General features: G+C 47.2%; 2 protein-coding genes across 11 annotated transcripts in view; one reads left to right on the top strand and one right to left on the bottom strand.

Moving 5' to 3' along the window:
* On the top strand, positions 1-2,018 carry OXER1 (oxoeicosanoid receptor 1). Its single transcript, XM_015544574.2, has one exon. The coding sequence runs from the start codon at positions 176-178 to the stop codon at positions 1,313-1,315; it is 1,140 nt and encodes a 379-aa protein (XP_015400060.2). The 5' UTR covers positions 1-175; the 3' UTR covers positions 1,316-2,018.
* A 3,566-nt stretch (positions 2,019-5,584) lies between these two features.
* The window catches only part of KANSL3 (KAT8 regulatory NSL complex subunit 3), a 49,979-nt gene continuing 34,136 nt past the window's right edge, over positions 5,585-21,427 (bottom strand). For 8 of the 10 annotated variants that reach the window (XM_042981273.1, XM_042981270.1, XM_007097828.2 and 5 more), the window contains 8 exons: positions 20,443-20,520; positions 18,643-18,834; positions 17,952-18,036; positions 17,391-17,518; positions 16,407-16,516; positions 15,777-15,999; positions 15,306-15,439; positions 5,585-8,638 (listed from right to left, as the gene is read on the bottom strand). In XM_042981273.1, coding sequence (XP_042837207.1) covers positions 8,618-8,638; positions 15,306-15,439; positions 15,777-15,999; positions 16,407-16,516; positions 17,391-17,518; positions 17,952-18,036; positions 18,643-18,834; positions 20,443-20,520 — 971 coding nt within the window. In that variant the 3' untranslated portion in view covers positions 5,585-8,617. Of the gene's footprint in view, positions 8,639-15,305; positions 15,440-15,776; positions 16,000-16,406; positions 16,517-17,390; positions 17,519-17,951; positions 18,037-18,642; positions 18,835-20,442; positions 20,521-21,427 lie in introns of those variants that run through there. The other 2 variants (XM_007097830.2, XM_042981274.1) reach the window with 2 other exon arrangements.

The raw sequence follows: 21,427 nt of genomic DNA, 5'->3' as shown, positions 1-21,427 counted from the left end.
ACAAACAGGAACGCTGGGTGTTTCTCAGTGGCTGCAAGGATGCTGATGAAAACCCCAGGATATTGAGTCATCGTGGTGGCCGGCTAATAGTGAGCATCATTCCACTCTGCCCTGAACACTCTTGCAGGGGTAGAAAGACTGGAAACTTCTCTCAGGTCCGTGGCCTAAGCAGCCCATGGAATCTCATAACCTGAGCTCTTCCTCTCCCCTCCTTTCTCTCCCTCCCTCTACTCTTCCTGCCTCCCTCCCTCCTTCCCTCTCCTCCTCTCCCTCTGCCTTCACCACAGACTGGGGGTCACCTGGAGAGGCCTCGGCTCCCTGCCACCCAGCCTCCTCCCCCATAGTATCTGCCTTCCTGGCACCAGCCCTGGGTGTGGAGTTTGTCCTGGGCCTTCTGGGGAACAGCCTGGCACTCTTCATCTTCTGCTTCCACACGCGGCCCTGGACGTCCAACACAGTGTTCCTGGTCAGCCTGGTCATTGCCGACTTTCTCCTGATCATCAACCTGCCCCTTCGTGTGGACTACTACTTCCTGCGCGAGATCTGGCGCTTCGGGGCCACTGTCTGCAAAGTCAACCTCTTCATGCTGTCCACCAACCGCTCGGCCAGCGTGGTCTTCCTCACGGCCATCGCACTCAACCGCTACCTGAAGGTGGTGCGGCCCCACCACATGCTGAGCCGGGCTTCTGTGTGGGCAGCCGCCAGAGTGGCCGGGGGACTGTGGGCGGGCATCCTGCTCCTCAACGGACACCTGCTCCTGACTGCCTATACTAACCACTCCTGCCTCAGTTACCAGCTGGGCAAGAACACCTCGGCCTCACTCCGCTGGCACCAGGCACTGTTTGTATTGGAATTCTTCCTGCCGCTGGCACTCATCCTCTTTGCCATCGTGAGCATCGGGCTCACCATCCGGCGCCGCAGCCTGGGTGGGCAGACAGGCCCGCGGAGGGCCGTGCGCATGCTGGCCGTGGTGGTGGCTGTCTACATCATCTGCTTCCTGCCCAGTGTCATCCTTGGCATGGCTTCCATGGTGGCTTTTCGCCTGCATGCCTGCCACATCCTCAACATCTGCTCCCAGCTCTTCCACGGCTCCCTGGCCTTCACCTACCTCAACAGTGTCCTGGACCCTGTGCTCTACTGCTTCTCAAGCCCCAACTTCCTCCGGCAGGGCCGGGCCCTGCTGGGCCTCAGCCAGAGCTGGCAGGGCTCAGCCAGTGATGAAAGTTCCTACCAGCCTTCTGCTAGGTACCGGGAGGCCTCTAGGAAGGCAAAGGCTACAGAGAAGCTGCAGGCGGAGGTCTCACTGGAGTCATAAGGCCCCTCTCAGGACAGGGGGTTTACAGTGCCATGGAAGTAAGGACGGCCAGGATCCGACCTGGAGGGATGAGGTCACTCCCCGGACTATTGCCAGCTCAGGGCGCCTCACCCAACTGGACATCTGCAGGAACCAGTTGGGTGACAGGAAAGAAAAGGGTTTTGACCTTACAGAGCAGTGTATCCTGGATGATGTCCCCAGAGCACAGGAAAAGAGCACTATGGCAGGTGGAGACAGGCAGAGCCTGTGTCAGCTCCACCCCAAAGGGCTACATAGCTGCCCAGTCCACGGGCCAGAGTGTGATGACTGTGAGAGCACAGGTCTTGCTTTAGAGATTGGGCCTCTGCATTTTCTCTTATCTCATTTGTCCCTTTCAATGCTAATAAACTTCTTTTTGAAAATGCAAGCTTGCCTCAGCTGTTCTAAGGAAAACCCAATGTCTTTGGGTCCATCTGGCCCTGGGGGTCAAAGTGAGTGCCCAAGATGAAGGGAAACTCAGGGGACACAGTGGGGAAGCCATCTGGGACACCATCCTTCCACATTGTTCCTGGGGCCCTGAGGTGTCCTTCAAGGCAGAACTTCTCTGGATTACAGGAAGGGCAGCTTGTCTGGATCCCCAGGAGACCCCTGCTCCTCTCTGGCCTTCAGCACCCCTTCTGCGATCCTTGAGGTCTCACCCAAGGCACTAAGGGCCCAGCCCAGCTCTCCCCTGGAACAACAAGGAGATCTTCCACCTTGGAAGTTACTTCATCCAGGTCAGGCTCCTAGCTCAGCTTGGGCTCCCCCTGCCCCACCCCCACTAGCTTCCCTCAGCCCCAAGTACCCTTCCCTGGCCTTGGAACCTGTGGTAGCTGCTACCCCGCCAGGACAGGACCCCAGGTGAGGACAGGGGCCTCAGAGTCACCAGGACTGACTCTCATAGCCCTCTCCCAGGACCAAAGCCACCTTGCCCACCTCCATCCCTTTGTTCTGCTCAGTATGCCTGTGATCAGTCTCTGAAACCACCTGGGCTAACCCATCCACTGGCCTGGGTCCCCCAGGCACAAGACGTATACCTGGCATGAATTAGGGTTTTTTGGTGGGTGAGGGGGCAGTGGTTGGCCCTTCTGTCCACAGGGGAAGTCATTCTTTGGTAACTGCTTTTAGGACAAATTCCTAAAATACTTATGCAGACCCAATCTGCATTTTCTACTCTAATGTCCTAACTGTAACCTGGGAAAGCAACAAGTTTTTTAATCTAGGTTGGGGGAGGGGGAGGCATAGCCTTCAAAGTTTCCAAAGGGCTACTTAGAGGTCAGTAGGGTCCCAAATATGCACCACCTGTACCCTGTGTGTCTCCAGCCCTGGCTACCTCAGAACAACGAATACACATGCACCTCCCTGCTGCAGGGACAGAAGAAGCTGGAACTACTTCTCCACTCATCACCTCACCCATGAACTTCTAGACTTTAGGTATAGGTTCTGATGAATGGGACCAAATCCCCTCTCCCCAATTCCCTTTGGAGTTTTAATCCAAGTGCAACCCTCTCATATCATAGACAGGGATGCTTTCCCTCTATTAAAAGTCTTCAAAAATGGAGGTCAAAGCCTAGGAGTCACTAATGTCCCAGGAGGGAGGCATCTAGGAGCCATGCAGATGTTGGGGTGGGAGATGGAGAACGTGTCAGGTGGAGGGAGGCGGCCCGGGGGACAATAGGTTGGATGGATACTGGAACCGATCTCCCTGGTGTATCTCCAGCCCTCTTTCCTTTTCTGAAAACACCAGCTGCTCTCAGAAACCCACAGAGAAACAGAGAACTCAAACCAAGTGTGTGCTGCTTGGACCCCTACAAGGTGGCTCCTCATGTGTCCCTGCCCTCCATGGCCCCCTGCTCCATGCCTCCCTTCTTGATGCTGTCTCTTTCACCCTCCTAGAGTCACTCCTAGGGACTCCCCACCTCTCCACCTTCTGCCATGGGGAAGAACGGGCCAAGACCGGCCCAACCCAAGCTCAGCTTGAGATTTGTTATTGCCAAGTCAGACTGGAGGCTGGGGACTGAGCACTTTCTCATGGAGCCACACCCCTAGGGTGCTAACACACACTGTGTGCTGAACGCCAGGCACTTCCCCTCTGGTACCATCTCTTTCCATGTTTGTACCAGCGTGGGCATGGGTGGCTCTATGGGAAAGTGGGGCTCCATGTGCCATTTCCTCCCTCTTCTCTTTGCTGGCCCCTTCTCTACCCTATCATGTCCTCCCACCCTCAGCAACTGGGCTCACTTGCCCTGCCCCCACCTCCCAATTTAAGGGAGTAACCAAATGGTTCCCATGGCTTTCATGCAGTGCTCTCTCCCCTTTGAGGTGTCCTAGGGTAGAGATCAGTCACAGAGTTTGGGCCCACTCCTAACCTGCCCAGGATCCTCCTTGCCCCTCATCTTGACATTGGACTGTTCCCTCTCTGATGACTGAGCCACCCCGCCTTTCACAAGGTCCTTCCTGGTGTCCCTCATGGGACAGAAGCAGGGATTCAGGCTGCCTCCACACTCCCTACATGGAAGGCCTCCCTGGTCCTAACCTTGAATTAATTCTTCATCTGTGAAATAGGAACATTGATTTGGCTCTCATCCAACTCCAGGGGTTGGAGATGGAAACAACTGATATGCCTGAGTGCTGAGTGAAAAAGGTAATTATTACATAGTGGGGGAGTGGGGAGAAGGAATGAAAAGGGATGGAGGAAGAGGAAGAGAGGAAGGCAAACTGTGTTTAAGTGCAGAAAACTACAGGTGGGAGGGCTGCAACCATGGTGGTATAAGGTTGGCTGGAAGAAGGCTGATTAAAGATCCCATTTCCTAGGGGACCCTAGGTAGCTCAGTTGGTTGGGTGTCTGACTTCGGCTCAGGTCATGATCTCACGGTCTGTGGGTCTGTGGTTGCAAGCCCTGCGTTGGGCTCTGTGCTGACAGTTTGAAGTCTGGAATCTGCTTCGGATCCCGTGTCTCCCTCTCTGTCTGCCTCTCCCCAGCTTGTGCATGTTCACTCTCTCTCTCGATAATAAATAAGTTAAAAAAAAAAAAAAAAGATGCTGTTTCCCACATTTGGGTTCCAAATGGCATTTTGGCCCCTGGGGTGAGCTACACTATTCAGTGTGAATTTGGAGAAGGGCCTTCTCTTCTTTCTCCTAATGTCCCCTGTGAGACGAGCAAATGTCATCTATGACTTGAGTCTGGGGACTTCCGTGCAGGGGGAGGGAAGGCAGGGCTGGGCTGATGGCTCATAGCCACTCATCCTCTAGCGTTTACTGGGCTCCCACCAGTAAACAGACACTAAGCTAGAGGAAGATGATATGACTCTGACCTTGAGTCCCTCTAGGCCAAGCCTGGGAGAGGTTGATCTGCAAGTGGATCAAATGCAGCCCAACCCAGTGTAATCCAAGGTTTTGGAGGTAGCAAGTCATAGCCAGGAGCAGTCAGAAGAGCTAACTGCCTGGTGTCAATGAGGTAATGCATGTGAGCTGAATCCCAGAGGATAAAGAAAGGAGCAATGGGAACGGCATCCCTGGCACAGGGCACAGCACTGTGAAGAGCCGGCATACAAGGGAGGATGAAGTCACTGAGGCAAGAAAGGAGGTGGCCTAGGAACAGAGTTAGGGACAGGTATGAAGGTAGGCTGAGCCACTAAGCACACCACATTCAGAATGTGATCCAAAAGACAGGGACCAACCATCCACAGAGGGGTCCACATCAGCAAAGTCCTGTGGCAGCAGGATCAAAAACAGCCCCTGGCAGGAGCACGTCAGTTGAGGTTACAAAGCAAGTAGCAATAACTGTCAGGCTCCCTGTCTGTGAGAGTGCCTATTGAAACAATATGCTGTTTTAGAATTCATGGGGGTGAATGATTCCTGCTTCTTGCAACCATTGATCCTGACTAAAACATGCGTTAGAAAGGACCATAAAAAGGTAATGAACATGTTTCTGCATTATAATTTGCTATGACCCCATTCCTATACTCCTGAAATTTAAGATGGCTATCATTTAAATAATTTAATCTTCATCTCTCACTTCATTTGACTCACTCAAGTCAGCGAGACCAAAGTTGGAAGGGAAAGAATGCACCGTCTCTACACAGGATGGTAGCAAGATGAGCCCACGTGCACTAGGACACTTCATGTAGACTACCAGAACCATGGCTTCTACCCATAAGGGTTCCAATGCTAAGTGGAGGGACCTGGAATTCAAGAACAGGAAGGAAGGTCCTCATGGGTACAAGTTCACAAATAATCTGGAGGTTGGAATTCATTCATTCATTCATTCCTGTCTTTATTTACTTATGGGAGGGGACAGAGGTATAGAATGTTCAAAGAGATTTCACACTCTCAGGACCCAAGGCAAGGACCCTACCTACTGATTCTGACCCAGCCAAGAGCCCACCACAGCCGCAGGAATCACTTCAGGCCTGATGGGAAGTTAACAGGAAAGGGCCACAGGAAGGCAAAGCCATCATCTCACCTCCTGGGCTAATGTCCATTTCTGCGTCCCATCTCAGAACCCCAGAACAGTGCAGAGAACAGACAGTGGTGGCAGACTGCATGGATTCTAGTCCTACTTCTGCCACTTCCTGCTGTGACTTCTCTGTGCCTATTTCCTCACATGTAAAAAGGGAATTACGGTACCCATGGTACAGTGCAAAGTACGGTACTCATGGCACCAGGCATCCATGAGATGATCTCTGGCATTACCACACTATCTTGGCTTTTATTTTCTGTGCCACTTCACTGAGTGGTCATCAGAATAAATATGAGAAGTCAACTGAAAACAAGTTGAAGAAATCCAAAGTTGCTTTTATTTTTGTTTTTACTAATATAAGAATGAACTGTGACAGTGCCTCAATTCTATAACCCACCCAGCCCAAGATTATTCTAGTGGTGGGGCCAAGAACAGGTAGAAGATCTCCATCAGTGACCTCTTCTTAAAGCACAAGGACATCTTCCATCAGGCATCAACATGCACCTGTCATGTTGAATGTCAAGAATTGAACTAAAGCCTTCTTGATCCTTCTACATTCTCAGCCAGTAGTATTGCCTTCTGAGGTTAAGGACTCTAGGTCTGATACGTGATAGATGGAGGAAAGCTTCTTTTCACATTTCGAGAAGAGTGGGTGCAGAAGTGTGAAGAACATGACTCCCTTAGTTCAACCACCTCCCCCTTTAGTCTGTAACTCCAAGGTGAAATGTTCTTACAACTCCCCTTCCCAGGTTTGGCTTTTCTTCAAGGTGTACAACCAAAGCCTCAGGAAGTCATCCATGGGAAGCATACGAGGGTTTACACAGATGCAGGACAATACGTTAGTTTTTCCTTTGGTCCCAGCACACACTGGGCGAGCATCTTTCAGGAGCAACCCCTCCAGCATTGTCTAGGCTGTACTTCTAAGTCATGAATGGATTGCTCAGCACCCTTTGCCTATCCTAAATGATTCCTAAAAGTTTCCGGTAGTCTCACACAGTCTTACTGCCCTTGGTTCCTACTGGCATGTTATCCTGCCTTTAAAGTTACCAAACCCCTGACCCATGGATGCCTCTTTCAGATTTCATATCTTCCTCAAACTTACTTAAATAAATTTCCAAAAGCAGTTACCTACCAACTAATGCAAGAATGAAGCCTAATATTATGCAAATCACTGCTGAGACCAGCTCTGCAGGAGGTCGGGGAGGGAGGCCTGGTTGTTCAAGAGGCTCTCTGCACACCTATCACACATGCCCCCTCCTTGCCCACAGCACTCCTTTTTGCTTTGTCTCAGACTCCTACACACTGTGTACTCCCTCCTGGCTGCCAGTCAGACTGGCAGGTGAGGCTGCTGGACTAAATACAGGGGACCTGGTTTGGATATATGCTGCACCATGGGTCAGGACGCTGGACCACGGCAATGGCATGCTGTGCACCCTCCTGCCTACTGATCCTGAACAGAGTCGGAGTCACATCTGGGTTGCTCTATTTATTGACACCTTGGCTAGAAATTTTCTAGAGTACAGAAGGTTGAGAGCCTGATCTGGAGGACAGGTATGATGCCAAATCTAAAACTACCTTGGCATACAAGTATTGTGAGGACATAAGGAGGGGCTCAGAACTCCTGTCTTCAGTGATCATTCTCCAGGACTCAGGCTAGTACCAAGAGCCTCACACAGTAGAGTCAATGCCAGTAACCTTCCCACTACTAAGCAAGAAGACAAGAAGTGGCATAGAATGGAAACAGAAACACTAAAGTACTGCCTTCATTATCTTGATGCTTAAGCTTCCTGGGAAGCCAGGCCAAGATGTTAACTTAGCCAGTTATCCCTATTTCACTTCCAAGCACTGGAGATAGAAATTTCAGGGATTGGGGTTTCTTCCCTGTGACTTGGAAAATCCTTCTTCTCATCTCCATGTCGAATCAACAGTTCCTTAGGTACTAGGTGCAAAACCTGAAGCCCTATCATTTTCTCCACAGGACTTACTGGCATATCCTTCAAGCCACTTCATTTGTTCCATTCCTCTTTTTCAGTCTTTCTGGACCTGCAGGTTTTCTGCACACAGGAACTGCCCGAAGCATGATGAAAACAAGAAAGGGGCCAGCTTTCACCTACTGGCCAACTGCCGCCCCCGCCATCTATAGTGGCCAAAGGGACTGAAAGATGACAGCCTAGTCCTCTTTGATCTATCATGGGTTTGAATTTAGGAGTTCCCAAGTCTCAGCAGGCTAACTCAGTATCTGATGTGGTTCGTAAGACAGAGATGTGCTCACCCATGGCTGCTCAGTGAAAGTAACAGTGACGTCCAAAACCAGCCCTCTGGTACGGCACAAGTGTTGGTGGGCCAGGATGACCCCTGTCCTCAGCAAAGGGCTCTCAATCCTAACTCCTGAATGGCCCCAGACCATGTGGCTGTCTCCTCCCAACTTGGCATGGGGGTAGCACAGACTTCCAAAAGGAACTCCTTTATTAAATGCAGTGAGCAGTCCAACACTGCTACTTGGGTCAAGTCACAGCGAATGCTGGAGAAGTGCCTCTGATCCATGCATGGCCAAATCTGCTCAGGAACCTGGGGATTCCGGGAATGAGACCCATAGATCCCAGAGGACGATGTTTCCTCTGCTGGCGCCATATCACCTAGCCTAATGGTTTCATAAGACCCAGAGGCCCATTCTGAAGACAGTTGGCAGGGAGGCAAAAATGGCAGTCTTAAGAAGTCTTCAGACAAGTGGACAGCTCAGCAGGACAGCATGTGTGCACCCAGGGCTCACTGTGCAGCAGCCATCACCAGCTTGGTGAAGGAAGGTATATCACACGGCATCTTCAGGGCGCTGGAGGTAGGCGCTATGGCAGGAGAGGGAGGGAACAAGAGTCAAAACTTTGCCAGGTTAACACACCCTCAGACCCTGAGAAATTATTTCAAAGAAGTCATTCTCAATGGGGAAAAAGCTGGATGTACAAGAGTATGTGTTCTAGCAGCCAAGTGGTTACCAGAATGTGGACTCTGCAGTTAAGAGACCCACCTCACTTTTTAGGGCAAGTGATGAATGCTAAATCTCCTCTTCCTCATCTGTAAAACACAAGGACAGTCTCTACTCCCCAGGGATGTTATGAGATTAAACCAGACAATCTGCATAAAGCACCTTGAGTATAATAGGTGTTCAACTACAAAGGTTTGCTCTTATTGTTATGCATAAGGGCAGAAAGAGAATGCAGGGAAAAGGAAAGGGTAAATTGTTAAGGGTGATAGAGATAAGGAAGTTTTCCATGACTGTTCTGACAATATCAGTTTTTTAGGTCTTATCCATTTTCAGTTGGTATGGAGGACGCCACAATTTGTTGAGCCCTGTAGCTTAGGAAGAAAAAAGCAAAGTAGAAACAGTTGACTTTTTTTTCACCAGGGTTTTTCTCACTTTTCTAGATTTCACTTTTGGAAAATTCCTAAGAGGTTTATAAGAATGCAGAAAAAAAGGGGAAAATGGGAGGGCACAGGAGAGGGGAAACGAAGAAGGGTTTGACAATCAAAACTTAAAAGAATCTGCCTACAACATTTGCTCACCCTGCCCAAAGGCAGGGCTGTGCACAGAGGATTACTCTGTCCTGATTAGAGGGTCTGCTCTCCCAGGGCCTACTGAGAGAGTTGCAGGGATGCCCCCTGGCTGGGCAGACCACCATGTGGCTAGAGAGGAGAAAGACCTTGTAACCACAGGCAAGGAGTCCATTCTCAGGACTCTGAGGCAAGGCACAACAGAGTCTCTGTCCCTCCTCTTCCTCGGACAGCTTTTCAGCTGTAAACAGTATATAAAAGTATGGGTGCTTGGGTGGCTCAGACAGTTAAGTGCCCAACTTTGGCTCAGGTCGTTATTTCATGGTTCGTGAGATTGAGCCCCTTATAGGGCTGTCTGCTGTCAGCATGGAGCCTGCTTGAGATCTTCTGACCCCCTTTCTGCTCCCCCCCCCGCCCCAGTTCGTTCCCCTCTCCCTCTCTCTCCCTCCCTCCCTCTCTCTCTCTCTCTCTCTCTCCCCTCCCCCTCCCTCCCCCCAACTAACCTAAAAAAATAAAAAAAAAAGAGGACATAAGAGTCCAGTTCCATAAAAGAAACACAATAAATATTTATCAGTGCCAGAAATAAAACAGATAATTGTTTGCAAAGACCTTAGAAAAGTCTAGCCAGTGTTTATAATCTTTTTCTTTTTCAGCCTATCCATAAATATCATATTATGTAACTCAAAATTAAAAAAGGATTATATTTGGGGCACCTGGGTGGCTCAGTCGGTTAAGTGTCCGACTTCGGCTCAGGTCATGATCTCACGGTCCGTGAGTTTCAGCCCTGCGTCAGGCTCTGTGCTGACAGCTCAGAGCCTGCAGCCTGTTTCAGATTCTGTGTCTCCCTCTCTCTCTGACCCTCCCCCATTCATGCTCTGTCTCTCTCTGTCTCAAAAATAAATAAATGTTGGGGCGCCTGGGTGGCTCAGTCGGTTAAATGTCCGACTTCAGCTCAGGTCACGATCTCGTGGTCTGTGAGTTCGAGCCCCGCGTTGGGCTCTGGGCTGATGGCTCAGAGCCTGGAGCCTGCTTCCGATTCTGTGTCTCCCTCTCTCTCTGCCCCTCCCCCATTCATGCTCTGTCTCTGTCTCAAAAATAAATAAAACGTTAAAAATAAATAAATAAATAAATAAACGTTAAAAAAGGATTCTTTTTTCAAATGTAAACACCATTATCACATATTAAAGGGTTAATAATTCCTTAATATCAACATTACCCAGTGTTCAAATTTCCAATTGTCTCATAAACATCATAAATGGGTGATTTCTCAACCTTTTAAAATTCAATTTCCCAGTCTGAGGAGATTCTGAGACAGCCCCTATTAATCAATCCTATCACAATCATCACTAATTTAGGCCTACTAGACCACATAAGAAAACCAAAACCCAGAGAAGTTAGGTGATTTGCCCAGGACCACACAGCTGGCTAAAGACAGAGCACCTGACCCACAGCCCACTGCTTTCCCTGATATCACATGGTCTGGCAGTGTGAACACTGAGGTAATCATTAGAAGTTTTCAAGTCAGCAAGTCTTAATCTAATAATGTGCCCTTTCTCTGTAAGAAGAGAACCACTAGAACCCTCCTAGTAATTATACACTCATTTTTCTGAGATAAAAACTAAGCTCTCAAGTTAATGCTATCAGGTAGAAGTCAGATCTTGATCTTTATTCTGTGCTTCAATTTAGCCATGGAAAACGATTCTCAATGAGCTCTATCTAGCCTCTTCTTACCACTAACTAGCTCTCCCAGGCTGGAGCAAGCTGAAGAGGACCACTAAGAGAGAAAGAGGTATCACATAGTGGGGATATGCATTCTAGTTGGGCATCAATATGATTATCAACAAAGGTTAAGACTGCCTGATAATAGACCCAAATGGTTTTATAGATAATTTGCATCACACTATCAAGGAACTCATAATTTCTGTGCAATATAAATGTTTTTAGAATAGGAGAAGGGTGCCTGGGTGGCTCAGCTGGTTAAGCATCTGACTTCAGCTCAAGTCATGATCTCATGGTTCATGGGTTTGAGCCCCACATCCAGCTCTATGCAGACAGCTCAGAGCCTGGAGCCTACTTTGGATTCTGTGCCTCCTCTCTCTCTGCCCTCCCCTGCTTGTGCTCCGTCTCTCTCAAAAATAAACATTAAAAAAAATTAAAAAAAAAAACAATAGGAGAAAAACATGCTTCCGTCTCATTCTATAAGGATAGATTTACCCCTTCATACAACTGGACAAGGAAAGCACACACGTAAAAGCAGGGATGGATGGGAAGAAAACTATAGGCCTATCTCACTAATAAACACAGAGGCCAAAATCCTAAGTAAAATAAAAGCAAATCAAAAGAGTGGACATGCTTTTCCTCTGAAACACTTGGCTTCTTTATTATTTTTTTTGTTCTCTTTTGATAGGGTCTCGTTTCCTACATGTGCACAATACAAATAAACTGGGACATATGCAAAAAAATAATGGGACGTATTGAACAAGCTACTGAATGTAGAATTTAGATAATCTGACATTAGGAAATCTATTAAAGTAATTCATCATTTTAACTAACTCAGAGGAAATGTGTATGCTCATTCATCTCATGTGATTCCAAAATGGCAATGAACAAAATTCAAAACCCATTATTTATCAAGAAAAAGGAAAAGAGTAACAGTAGCAAATTATAAACATTCTGGACACTTCATTAACTGGAAGACCTGCATTATTAAACAATTTCATAAAGCTAGTGTGAGAACAGATGGGTCACAGGTACAAAAAGGCCCAGGTGTATGTAGTAATCGAGAATGTGAGAGCAGCAGGTTTCAAATGGATAGAAAGAAAGGATAATGGATTCTTCAATAAAGTTAGATCCTTACCTTAGCATAGAAAAATAAATTCCAAATGGACTGAAAAACTAAAGGTAAACAAACAAATGCATTATAAGAAAACACAAAAACAGAGTTTCAGTATAGGATAATGGAAAGTTCTAGACCTGAATTGTGGTGATGGTTGCACAGCAATGTAAATATACTAATGCCACTGAACAGCAAGCCTAAAGCCTAAAATAGGGCAAAATGATAAACTGTACATATGTATTTTACAATTAAAAAAATAAAATATAAAAAAAACACAGACAGATTATATTCTTGCAATGGTAAGAGCTTTCTTAAGACACAAAACCTTGGAGCTATAAAGGGAAAGATTTGAAGATTTTGCTACGTAAAAAAAAAAACTTTCTTAATGTTTATTTTTGAGAGAGACAGAGCATGAGTCAATGGGGCAGGTTCACAGGGAGAGAGAGAGAGAGAGGGAGGGAGACAGAGGTTCTGAAGTGGGCTCTGTGCTGACAGCAGCAAGACTGATGTGGGGCTTGAACTCACAAACCATGAGATCATGACCTGAGCTAAAGTCAGACGCTCAACCCACTGAGCCAAGCAGGTAGCCTCACTATGTAAAAATTTTTAATGTGTCATAAAAGATCCCAAAACAAATATCAAAAAACAAGCACTTAATACTTCAACAGAAAGAAAAAAAAAAAGCAGTTGACTGAAGTATATACAACTTGTACAATAGACAAAGGACTGGAGTGACTAGATGGATCCAGTGTCCAACTTCAGCTCAGGTCAGGATCTCGGGGTTTGTGGGTTTGAGCCCCGCGTTGGGCTCTGCGTCTTACAGCTCAGGGCCTGGAGCCTGCTTTGGATTCTATGTCTCCCTCTCTCTCTGCCCCTCCCCTGCTCATGCTCTGTCTCTCTCTCTCTCAATAATAAATATTTTTTAAAATTTTTTAAATAGATAAAGGAAACATCTGAATGTATAAAGCTGCTATAAATAGATGAATAGATAAAGATGTGGTGTGTGTGTATGTGTGTGCGTGTATGTACGTATATGTACACACATATATACGTGTATATATACATATATACACATATACATACATGTATATATACATATATATGTATACACATATACACATACATATATACATGTATATACACACATACATACACATATGCAATGGAGTATTACTCAGCAATCAAAAATAATGAAATCTTGCCATTTGCAACTATGTGGATGGCACTAGAGGGTATCATGCTAAGGGAAATTAGAGAAAGACAAGTATCATATGACTTCACTCATATGAGGACTTTAAGACACAGAACAGATGAACACAAGGGAAGGGAAGCAAAAAATATAAAAACAGGAAGGGGGACGAAACATAAGAGACTCTTAAATATGGAGAACAAATAGAGGGTTATTGGAGGGGTTGTGGGAGGGGGGTTGGGCTAAATGAGTAAGGGGCATTAAGAAATCTGCTCCTGAAATCATTGTTGCACTATATGCTAACTAACTTGCATGTAAATTTTTAAAAAATAATACTAAAAGAAAAAGAAAAAAATTAAAAAAAAAACCATTTCACTTCACTCATCAAATTAATAAATTAAATTGAAAATACTGATTTCCATAAATGATAAAGGCATAGGAAAATAGGTATTCTCATCGTTGTGGTTTGAACTGTAACCAGCAGAACCTCTGAAAGACAATTAGCCAGCAGCTAGCCAGGTGTCAGATGCACAACTCTCCACTATTGATCTCTAGACTGTAGAAAGCTCCCAGAGGCATGCAAAACTCAGGAGCAAGGGTGTTCACTGAACCATTATTTTCTGTATCAAAAACAAAACAGCCCAACTCTCTAACAGGAGGTGGTGAAATACACTTTCGTACATCCACCTAGTGAAACATGAGGTAGCAACTGACAAGAAGTAGATAAGTCTCTATGTAACCCACAGGGAAGCATGTCACAACATGTGTTGTAAACAAAGGCCAGTTACAAAATAGTCCATATTCTGTGATCCCATTTTTGTCAAAAAAGTAAAATAAGATAATATACTTTGTATAGCAAGAAAAATCTAGGAGAATGCATACCAAGCTGTTAGTGGGTTATCATCTCTGAGAGTGGTATCATGGGACATTTTCACTTTCTAAATTACTTCTGTAATTATTTCTGTAATGTTTGAATTATTTAAAATAAGCACATTTCTGTAATTGAAAAAATAAGGAATTAACAAAAAAAAAGAAATAAAAACACCTCCATTTTTCTGCCAAAAAGGCGGTGGGGGGGGGCGGTAACTATGATCCCAATGAATGCCAGGTAACAATCTCTGTGCAGTATTTTCCTCTAAAAAGGAGGAGGCAGAAGATCATCTAGAACAGTTGGAAGCTGTCAAGTGCCAATAGGGGCCCGCCCCCCACTTCCTGGGCAGGGCTGGTGTAGTGGGAATGACGGGAACAGGGCCTGGCTTTCTGTCATGGCAGCCTGCATAGCACCCTCGCTCCCACGAGGGAAGGCCAAGGCTGAAAGGGTCAGTGCACACTTGAAGGAAATCACACTCAACACTGGACTCCAGCTATTTTTTTTCTTTTGCCTCTGATCTCTAGGTAGCTCTCAGATCATGACTTAAGATTAGAAACATTTTACGTGACAAGGTTACAATAGAAATCCGATCAGCTACAAGGAACTGCTGGTGACTTGTGGGTAAGAGCTATAGAAATCTAGTGTGTCCTAAAAAGATGAAATGAATGCCAAGAGCTGGAACAGCACAATGTTGGAAAACTGGTCAAAGTAAGGTTGTTAATCAACTAACTCGCCTCTACCACAACCTGTGAATGATGAAACCAAGAATGGGAAGAGAAAAGGAATGGAGAGGGAAAGCAAACAAAACTTACTTACTGAGCACTGCTACACACCTGAACATAGTTCCATGTTTAATCCCAAAATAATCCAGGGGGTGCCATGGAAGAGGAGACTCAAAGAAGTCCACAACTTGCTCAATATTACAAAGCTAGAAACCCCTAGGTCTGGATTTGACCATGGTCTGCCTACAAGTCCAGTGCACTGGCAGCTACTCTGATAAGCCAGTCAGTCGGCCCCAAACTTCCCAATACCGGAGCCTGCGTCCTCAGTCTTTCCAGGCAGACTCACCTGTGAGCTGGAGGGCAGCGCCTGGGAGTTGGGCTCATCTGACGGGGCTGCTCCTGAGCCCATGGGGCTCAGTGTAGTGATTCGGCTGGGCTGGCCACGCAGTGTCAGAGTAATGGTGGTAGGGACCTTCAAGCCTGACAGAGATGGGGGGAAGGTTGTTTTTGGTCATAGCCTCCATTTTCTTCTCCTGGAGAGTTTCTTCACATGACACACACCACCCCCTCGGCCTCCCACCTCAGTTTCCCCAGCTGGGTTATCTATGCTCTATCAGTCAGTCTGAAAGGCAGCAGGAAACAGCTGTGTTCTTTTGACCTCTCTGGGGGCTGGTCTCACACAGCTGAATCCTTGGGGGGTCAATGCCAGGACCCTGGTGAGTTGGGTTCAACAACATGCCTTGCCCATGTGAGATGGGAAGGTCCTGGGGAAAGATCCCATATCTAAGAGTCCCCACGGCTGTCATGAGAGACTCACCTGATGCTTGGTTAGAGATCTGAGCCAGGCCAGGGAGGCTGCTTGCCAACTTAGCGAGGCCCCCATTGGTCAGCAGCTGGTGGATGGCTGTGGGCTTCCCACCAGGAGTGGCACCCAAGGAGGAGAGAGTGGTGGCCACAGGAATGGTACGTACAATGGTGCTGGTGCCCGTGGTGATGGCACCCAGGCTCTGCATGGGGGTGGGCAACTTCACACTGGTGGCCTGTGGGACACACAAGCCCAGGTGATCAGAAGCTATTGCCCAAAAGCAATGTTCGAGTATGGAGGGCCCATAGCATTAAAGGCTACCATCCACTGAGCACCTACTACATGCAAGGTACTCTTCCAGGCATTTTCCATATACTAGCTTACTTAATCCTCAAAACAACCCTTTGAGAGAGATACTATTATCCTAATTTTACAGACAAGGAAACGAAGACACAGAGAGATCAAAAAACTTGCCCAAGATCACACAGTAAGTGATGGAGCCTTAACCTCTGGTAGTTCCCAGGGTGAAGTCAGAAGGCTGTCTTGACCCAGATTCCAGACCCAGTTTCCCTGTCAAAACCAACTAAACTGAGAATGCCTCCTCCCCACACCTGCCCAACCCAGCAGAAGGCAGATGTGCACCTGTGGGGCTGGCCCTGGGGAGGGATTTGCTGGGAGGCCAGAGGTCTTGCTGCTGATATCCTGCAAGCTGAAGCTGAGACCTTGAAGGAGGCTGCTGGCTGATGTAGCCCCTAGGAGAGGATATAACAAATGTCAATATAGGCTCAAGCCCTCATCCCAAGAGCAGCCACACCCATCCATCTTCAACAACCAACTAAAATACCAATGCTCTTTCCCTGGGACATTTCCAGGGCTCTCAGAAAGATGCCAGGAAGGACTCCCCAGGCATGCACACTGCATGCCCACATGAGGAAAGCTACTATTCTAGACATACTGCCTTGGATTTGCTCTGCATATCCCAACCTGCTCTAAACTACCTGTCCAACATCTTGGACAATTTTAGGAAAACCAGAAAGTTGGAATCCCACTTCAGAAATCTAAATTCCATCCCTTCCAGGGAAGGGGACAGCTTCTGAAGCCAAAAGAATTCCAAATACCTGATTTACACTTCACTACACACAGCCCAGTGGCCACAAAGCAAAGAGGGAGGTCCTCCTGAAGGAGGACACCTGCACAGCCTTGGCCCTGCTGGACTCAGGCAACCAGCCTTCCCATGTAGGGTGGGGTGGTGAAAGTGAGGAGACAAGCAGAGGCAGAAAGGTGCCTCATCTTGCTAATGCTAGCACAGCACAATCTCCAATTTTCTGCAATCAGATGTGTTTAAGAACACCACAGTGAACACAATACATACATTTCCCACCAGCTATTTCTCCTCCTTATAGTACAAAAGACCCCACCTGCAGACTGGGCTCTTTACTCACTGTAGATATTAAGACCAAGAACTCTCCCACTTTAAAGCTAATTCTAACTTCACATCAAGCCTCTATGAAAGCCTGCAACCCAGAGGAGAATCCTCCAGATTCAGCTGCTTTCCTAGGACCACCCTCCAGCAGCAGCTGAAAGGAGATTTTGCTGGGAGGCGGGAAATGCTGGGCTACCAGATACCTGGGAGGGAGCTGCCAGCAGAGGTGGCCACTAGGCGGCTCTGGAGTGTATGCAAGGCACTGGGTGCAGTGCTGCTGGAGACTGAGGAGGCTGGGCTGGCTGAGACTCCCCCTTCAGAAGCATTTGACCTGGAGACGAAGACAGGAGCTCCATTATTCAAAGGTTGGAGGGCAGCAGACCCCAGCAACACAGGGAGGGTTGTAGGGCCCAGCAAGGCTTTCTAGACACTAGAACCTATAGTTTTCTTTGTTCCACTTTCTGAATCTGGTCTCTAATCCTTCTGAAAGTCAGGCCTAAAATAAAGATTTCAAACCTTAAAGCAAGAGCTATGGGAAGCTTTGCAAATTTTCAGTAAAAAAGAATTGAACTGATCCCCTCCCCACCCCACGGCACTGCCCCCCACCCCCCACCCCCACCAAAAGGGCAAAGATCCCACTGAGAAAAAAGTCACATTCCCAAAACTGACAGAACCCAGACTATCATCTTTCCAAAGCACTAAATGGACCAGAGAAAAGGTAAAAAGAAAGGTTCAGAGCCAGAAAAGCTAAGAAACAGACTCACTTGGTAGTGGTGAGAAGCCCTGTGAGCTCCTTGGGCCCTGCTGAAGTCTGCCCCAGCGTCATGGTGATGGGCTTCCCTCCTGCAACTGCAAAACAGAAAACCCCAAGGCCACTGGTCAGTCCTGCTTGGCCCCTTTCAGGGTTTCACAGCCCAGGCTAAATCCAAAATACTATGAACAAAGACTGGAAGAAGAAAAATGACGAATAAGTAGAACAGTAGAATAGGGAGAGCTGGAGGTATTTTTTCTTCCATTTTCTAAACTTTTTGTAATATTTTATTATATTTTTTTCCTAAAGATTTTAAGTAATCTCTATACCTTCCATGTGGGGCTCAAACTCAGGACCCTGAGATCAAGAGTTGCATGCTCCTCTGAACCAGCCAGGTGCTGGAATATTTTATCTTTAATTGAAACTGATAGAGAACAAAATATAATGATGCTCCGGATGCTCCCCCTGATCCTCATTCTGCCTTCCTGATTATTCTAGTTCAGATCAGGTCACTGCCCACTTTTGCCCCACATGCTACCTTCTGTCTTCTCTGCTCCAGGCACATCTTACACTGAAGTACAGGCTGAGATGTCCAGCAAGTAGCCACCAAGGCAGCAATGATGTGTGCTCTGAGAGAGCTCGGTTTTTTTTTTTTTTTTTTGAGAGAGCTCGGTTTTTATTTAGACAGGCGAAGAGACACTCACCTTCTGGAGCTCCTCCTTGGGAAGGAGTACAAGGCCCTCCAGCTGTGTCCCCTTGGGAGATAAGGGACACCTTAATCTTCGGTCGCTTGGAGGTCTTGCTGCCAGGAAGAGGACTGGAAGGATGGTGGCGCTTCAGCTGGACCCTAAGATCCTCTTTCTCTGCCTCCTCCGTTTGTTCTGATGAAATGGGAACTAAGAGATGGAGCTGAGGTGAGGTCTTCCACAATCCAAAAAAGCCCGAGAGACACTGACAGACAGTAGCAGCAAGGGCATGACTGTGTGTCACATACAAAGTCACACTTCAAAGGCAATTGCCAATGATTCAGTCCCACCTCACTCAGGTCCCATCTGTGGTAGACACCATCTTGTCCTCTCAGGGAATGGCTCCATGCCCAACCCTTACCCTGTTCTGGAGTAGGCTCTGAGGGAGGAAGGGAGCTCTGAGTTGGTAGAAACAAAAAGGAAACAAGAAGACACCCTGATCTTACCTAGCGAAGGCCAACCAAAAAAGAGAGGACTCACTATAGTGAATATAAGCAGTGCTTCCTGGACTCAAACAATGTGATAATTTTCCTCTTTCAAGCCCAACCTCACATCATACAGCTGGGGGACAGTGAACATTCCACAAAGAAGAAGCAGAGAAGCACACTACCCAGTCCTCTCAAAAAAAGAGACTTTCACAAGGCTCTCGGAGTCCTACTCTGTCCTAAGCACCCAAGGTTGAAGATTTGCTTGCCAAATGAAGGCAACAAGAAGGATTATTGCCAGGAATTAAGGGTGGCTTTGAGTGGCTACTAGGCAAGGGAGCATCTCAGCCAAGACAACTTTATAGCTCCTGCCCAAAAGTAACAGGGCAATGGTGGTCCATGTCACAACTAGTCCCCAGGTCATTTGCACTAGTACAGAGAAAGGCCAACTGTTCGCACATGAGCTCCCCTTCCACTGAATCAAACAGACTCATCCTGCACATGGCCAAGCCTCCTGGACTCTGAAGTTATCCTTCAGGTTTCCTCAGAGATCCCCTTCTTTTTTTTTAAATTTATTTTTATTTTAAGTAGGCTTCCCACCCAGCGTGGAGCCCAATGTAGGGCTTAAACTCATGACCCTGAGATCAAGACCTGAGCTGATATCAAGAGTCACACACTTAACCAACTGAGCCACCCAGGCACCTCAGAGATCCCCTTCTTTTTAAAACCAGAAGCCCACTCCAGTCCCTCTTCTTAGCATAGGCAATCAGGGGAAGGGTGGGGAGGAAAGCAGTAGTATATGAGGATGGCGGGCAGGGATGGGGCTCCTGGCCTGGGCCACAGAGAGCTACGCCGGACCACAGGGCAATACCAGCTGGAAGGACCACTTAGGGGACAAATGCAGTGACTAAAATCAGAATAGGAAGGAGAGTAAAAGGGAGAAGAGCTACAGGTTTTATGCTTATTGTAAGTGGCTGATGTGCTTGTAGCAGCCAGGATGGAAGCAGGAAACCAGAGACAGGGAGAAAAACACACAAGGAAACTCAGGTTCACAGGCAATGGGCCACAGGCACACATAGGAGAAGCACAGCCAAGAACCACAAGAGACAAAAAAAAGAAAAATCATGAGAGGCCAACAGAAAGTACAGAGAAAAAGCAGACTATGGAGTAAGCAAAAGAAGTCAGCCAAGAAAAGAACTGAAGACAAAAAGGCAGAAAAAGAAAAGTAGGAAACCAGAAACAAATGAGAAACAGAATGGGGAAGCAACTGAGGGAAAAGTGGACAGAAGCAGAGAACAGAGCGTGAAAAGGTGAAAGGAAAAGCAATACTCACCAAAAAGACAGGAGGAGGTGCCGGGAGGAAGAGCTTTCCTCACCAGCATATTTTGTTTCAGAAAAGCAGCAAACTGTGCTGGAATGAATCAGAAAGAATTACAGAATCACAGCCAGCCAGAGAAAAGAGAAAAGGAGAGGGAGTAAGAAAAAGATATGAAAATGTTCTAGAAAATGGTCATCATGGGCCCCTTCCAGAATTACTGCATGGGTTCGAAACCTAACTCCCATGATGATTCCATGGAATCACCCATAACTGAAAATAATAAATGTACCTGCTTCATTTGCCGTTGCCACGATTCAACGAGCAATAGCAAGTCAAGTGCCAAGAAGACAGCATGGCACATAGTCAGGGCTCCATAAAAGTTAGCTATAATCATTCCCTCTTGCCTCTGAGCTCTGTCAAAGTCAGGGCGCTAGGGCTGCTGCTCTGCACCATATTCTGGGTCCTGTTTCGAACCCAGGTCACCAATCACCCTTCAAGAACTCCTTAGATTCTCAACTAATTATCCCCTCCATAAGCAGAGCCAACCACTGGTTCTCTCTTCATCAAAAGCCTATGGAAACACCACCCACCCACCCACCCAGAACTTGGCTCTGGCCACCACTTAAGAAGATCCAGGTCACAGACCATCCCCGTGCACACTAGAAGCTTGGCCTTTTTTCCTTTTTTTGTTTTTTTTTTTGCCTTCACAGATCCCCTCACACACTTGTGCTCCTTGTTAGCACCGCTCTTAAGGGCACCTTCTTAAGATGCCTGGGTTTAAGTCCTTTGGCTCTACTAAAAAGAAACACAGGGGAAGTGAGCAGATCAGCCTGCTGTCATCTCTACATCTCTCTACTGGACAGCCAGCTCTGGTGCTGCCACTTTCCAGGCACGTGAGACCTCAGATGATACATGCTCCTGGATACATACACACACAATGACCAAGAGGCCTTACCTCAGGGCTGCCCAACAGGATCAAAATGGGGGCACGGGGAGAGCC

This window comes from Panthera tigris, chromosome A3 (assembly GCF_018350195.1).
Source record: "Panthera tigris isolate Pti1 chromosome A3, P.tigris_Pti1_mat1.1, whole genome shotgun sequence".
In the NCBI taxonomy this organism is placed as follows: domain Eukaryota; kingdom Metazoa; phylum Chordata; class Mammalia; order Carnivora; family Felidae; genus Panthera; species Panthera tigris.
The sequence above is the reverse complement of the archived record's forward strand: the minus strand, read 5'-3'. Positions and strand labels throughout refer to the sequence as shown.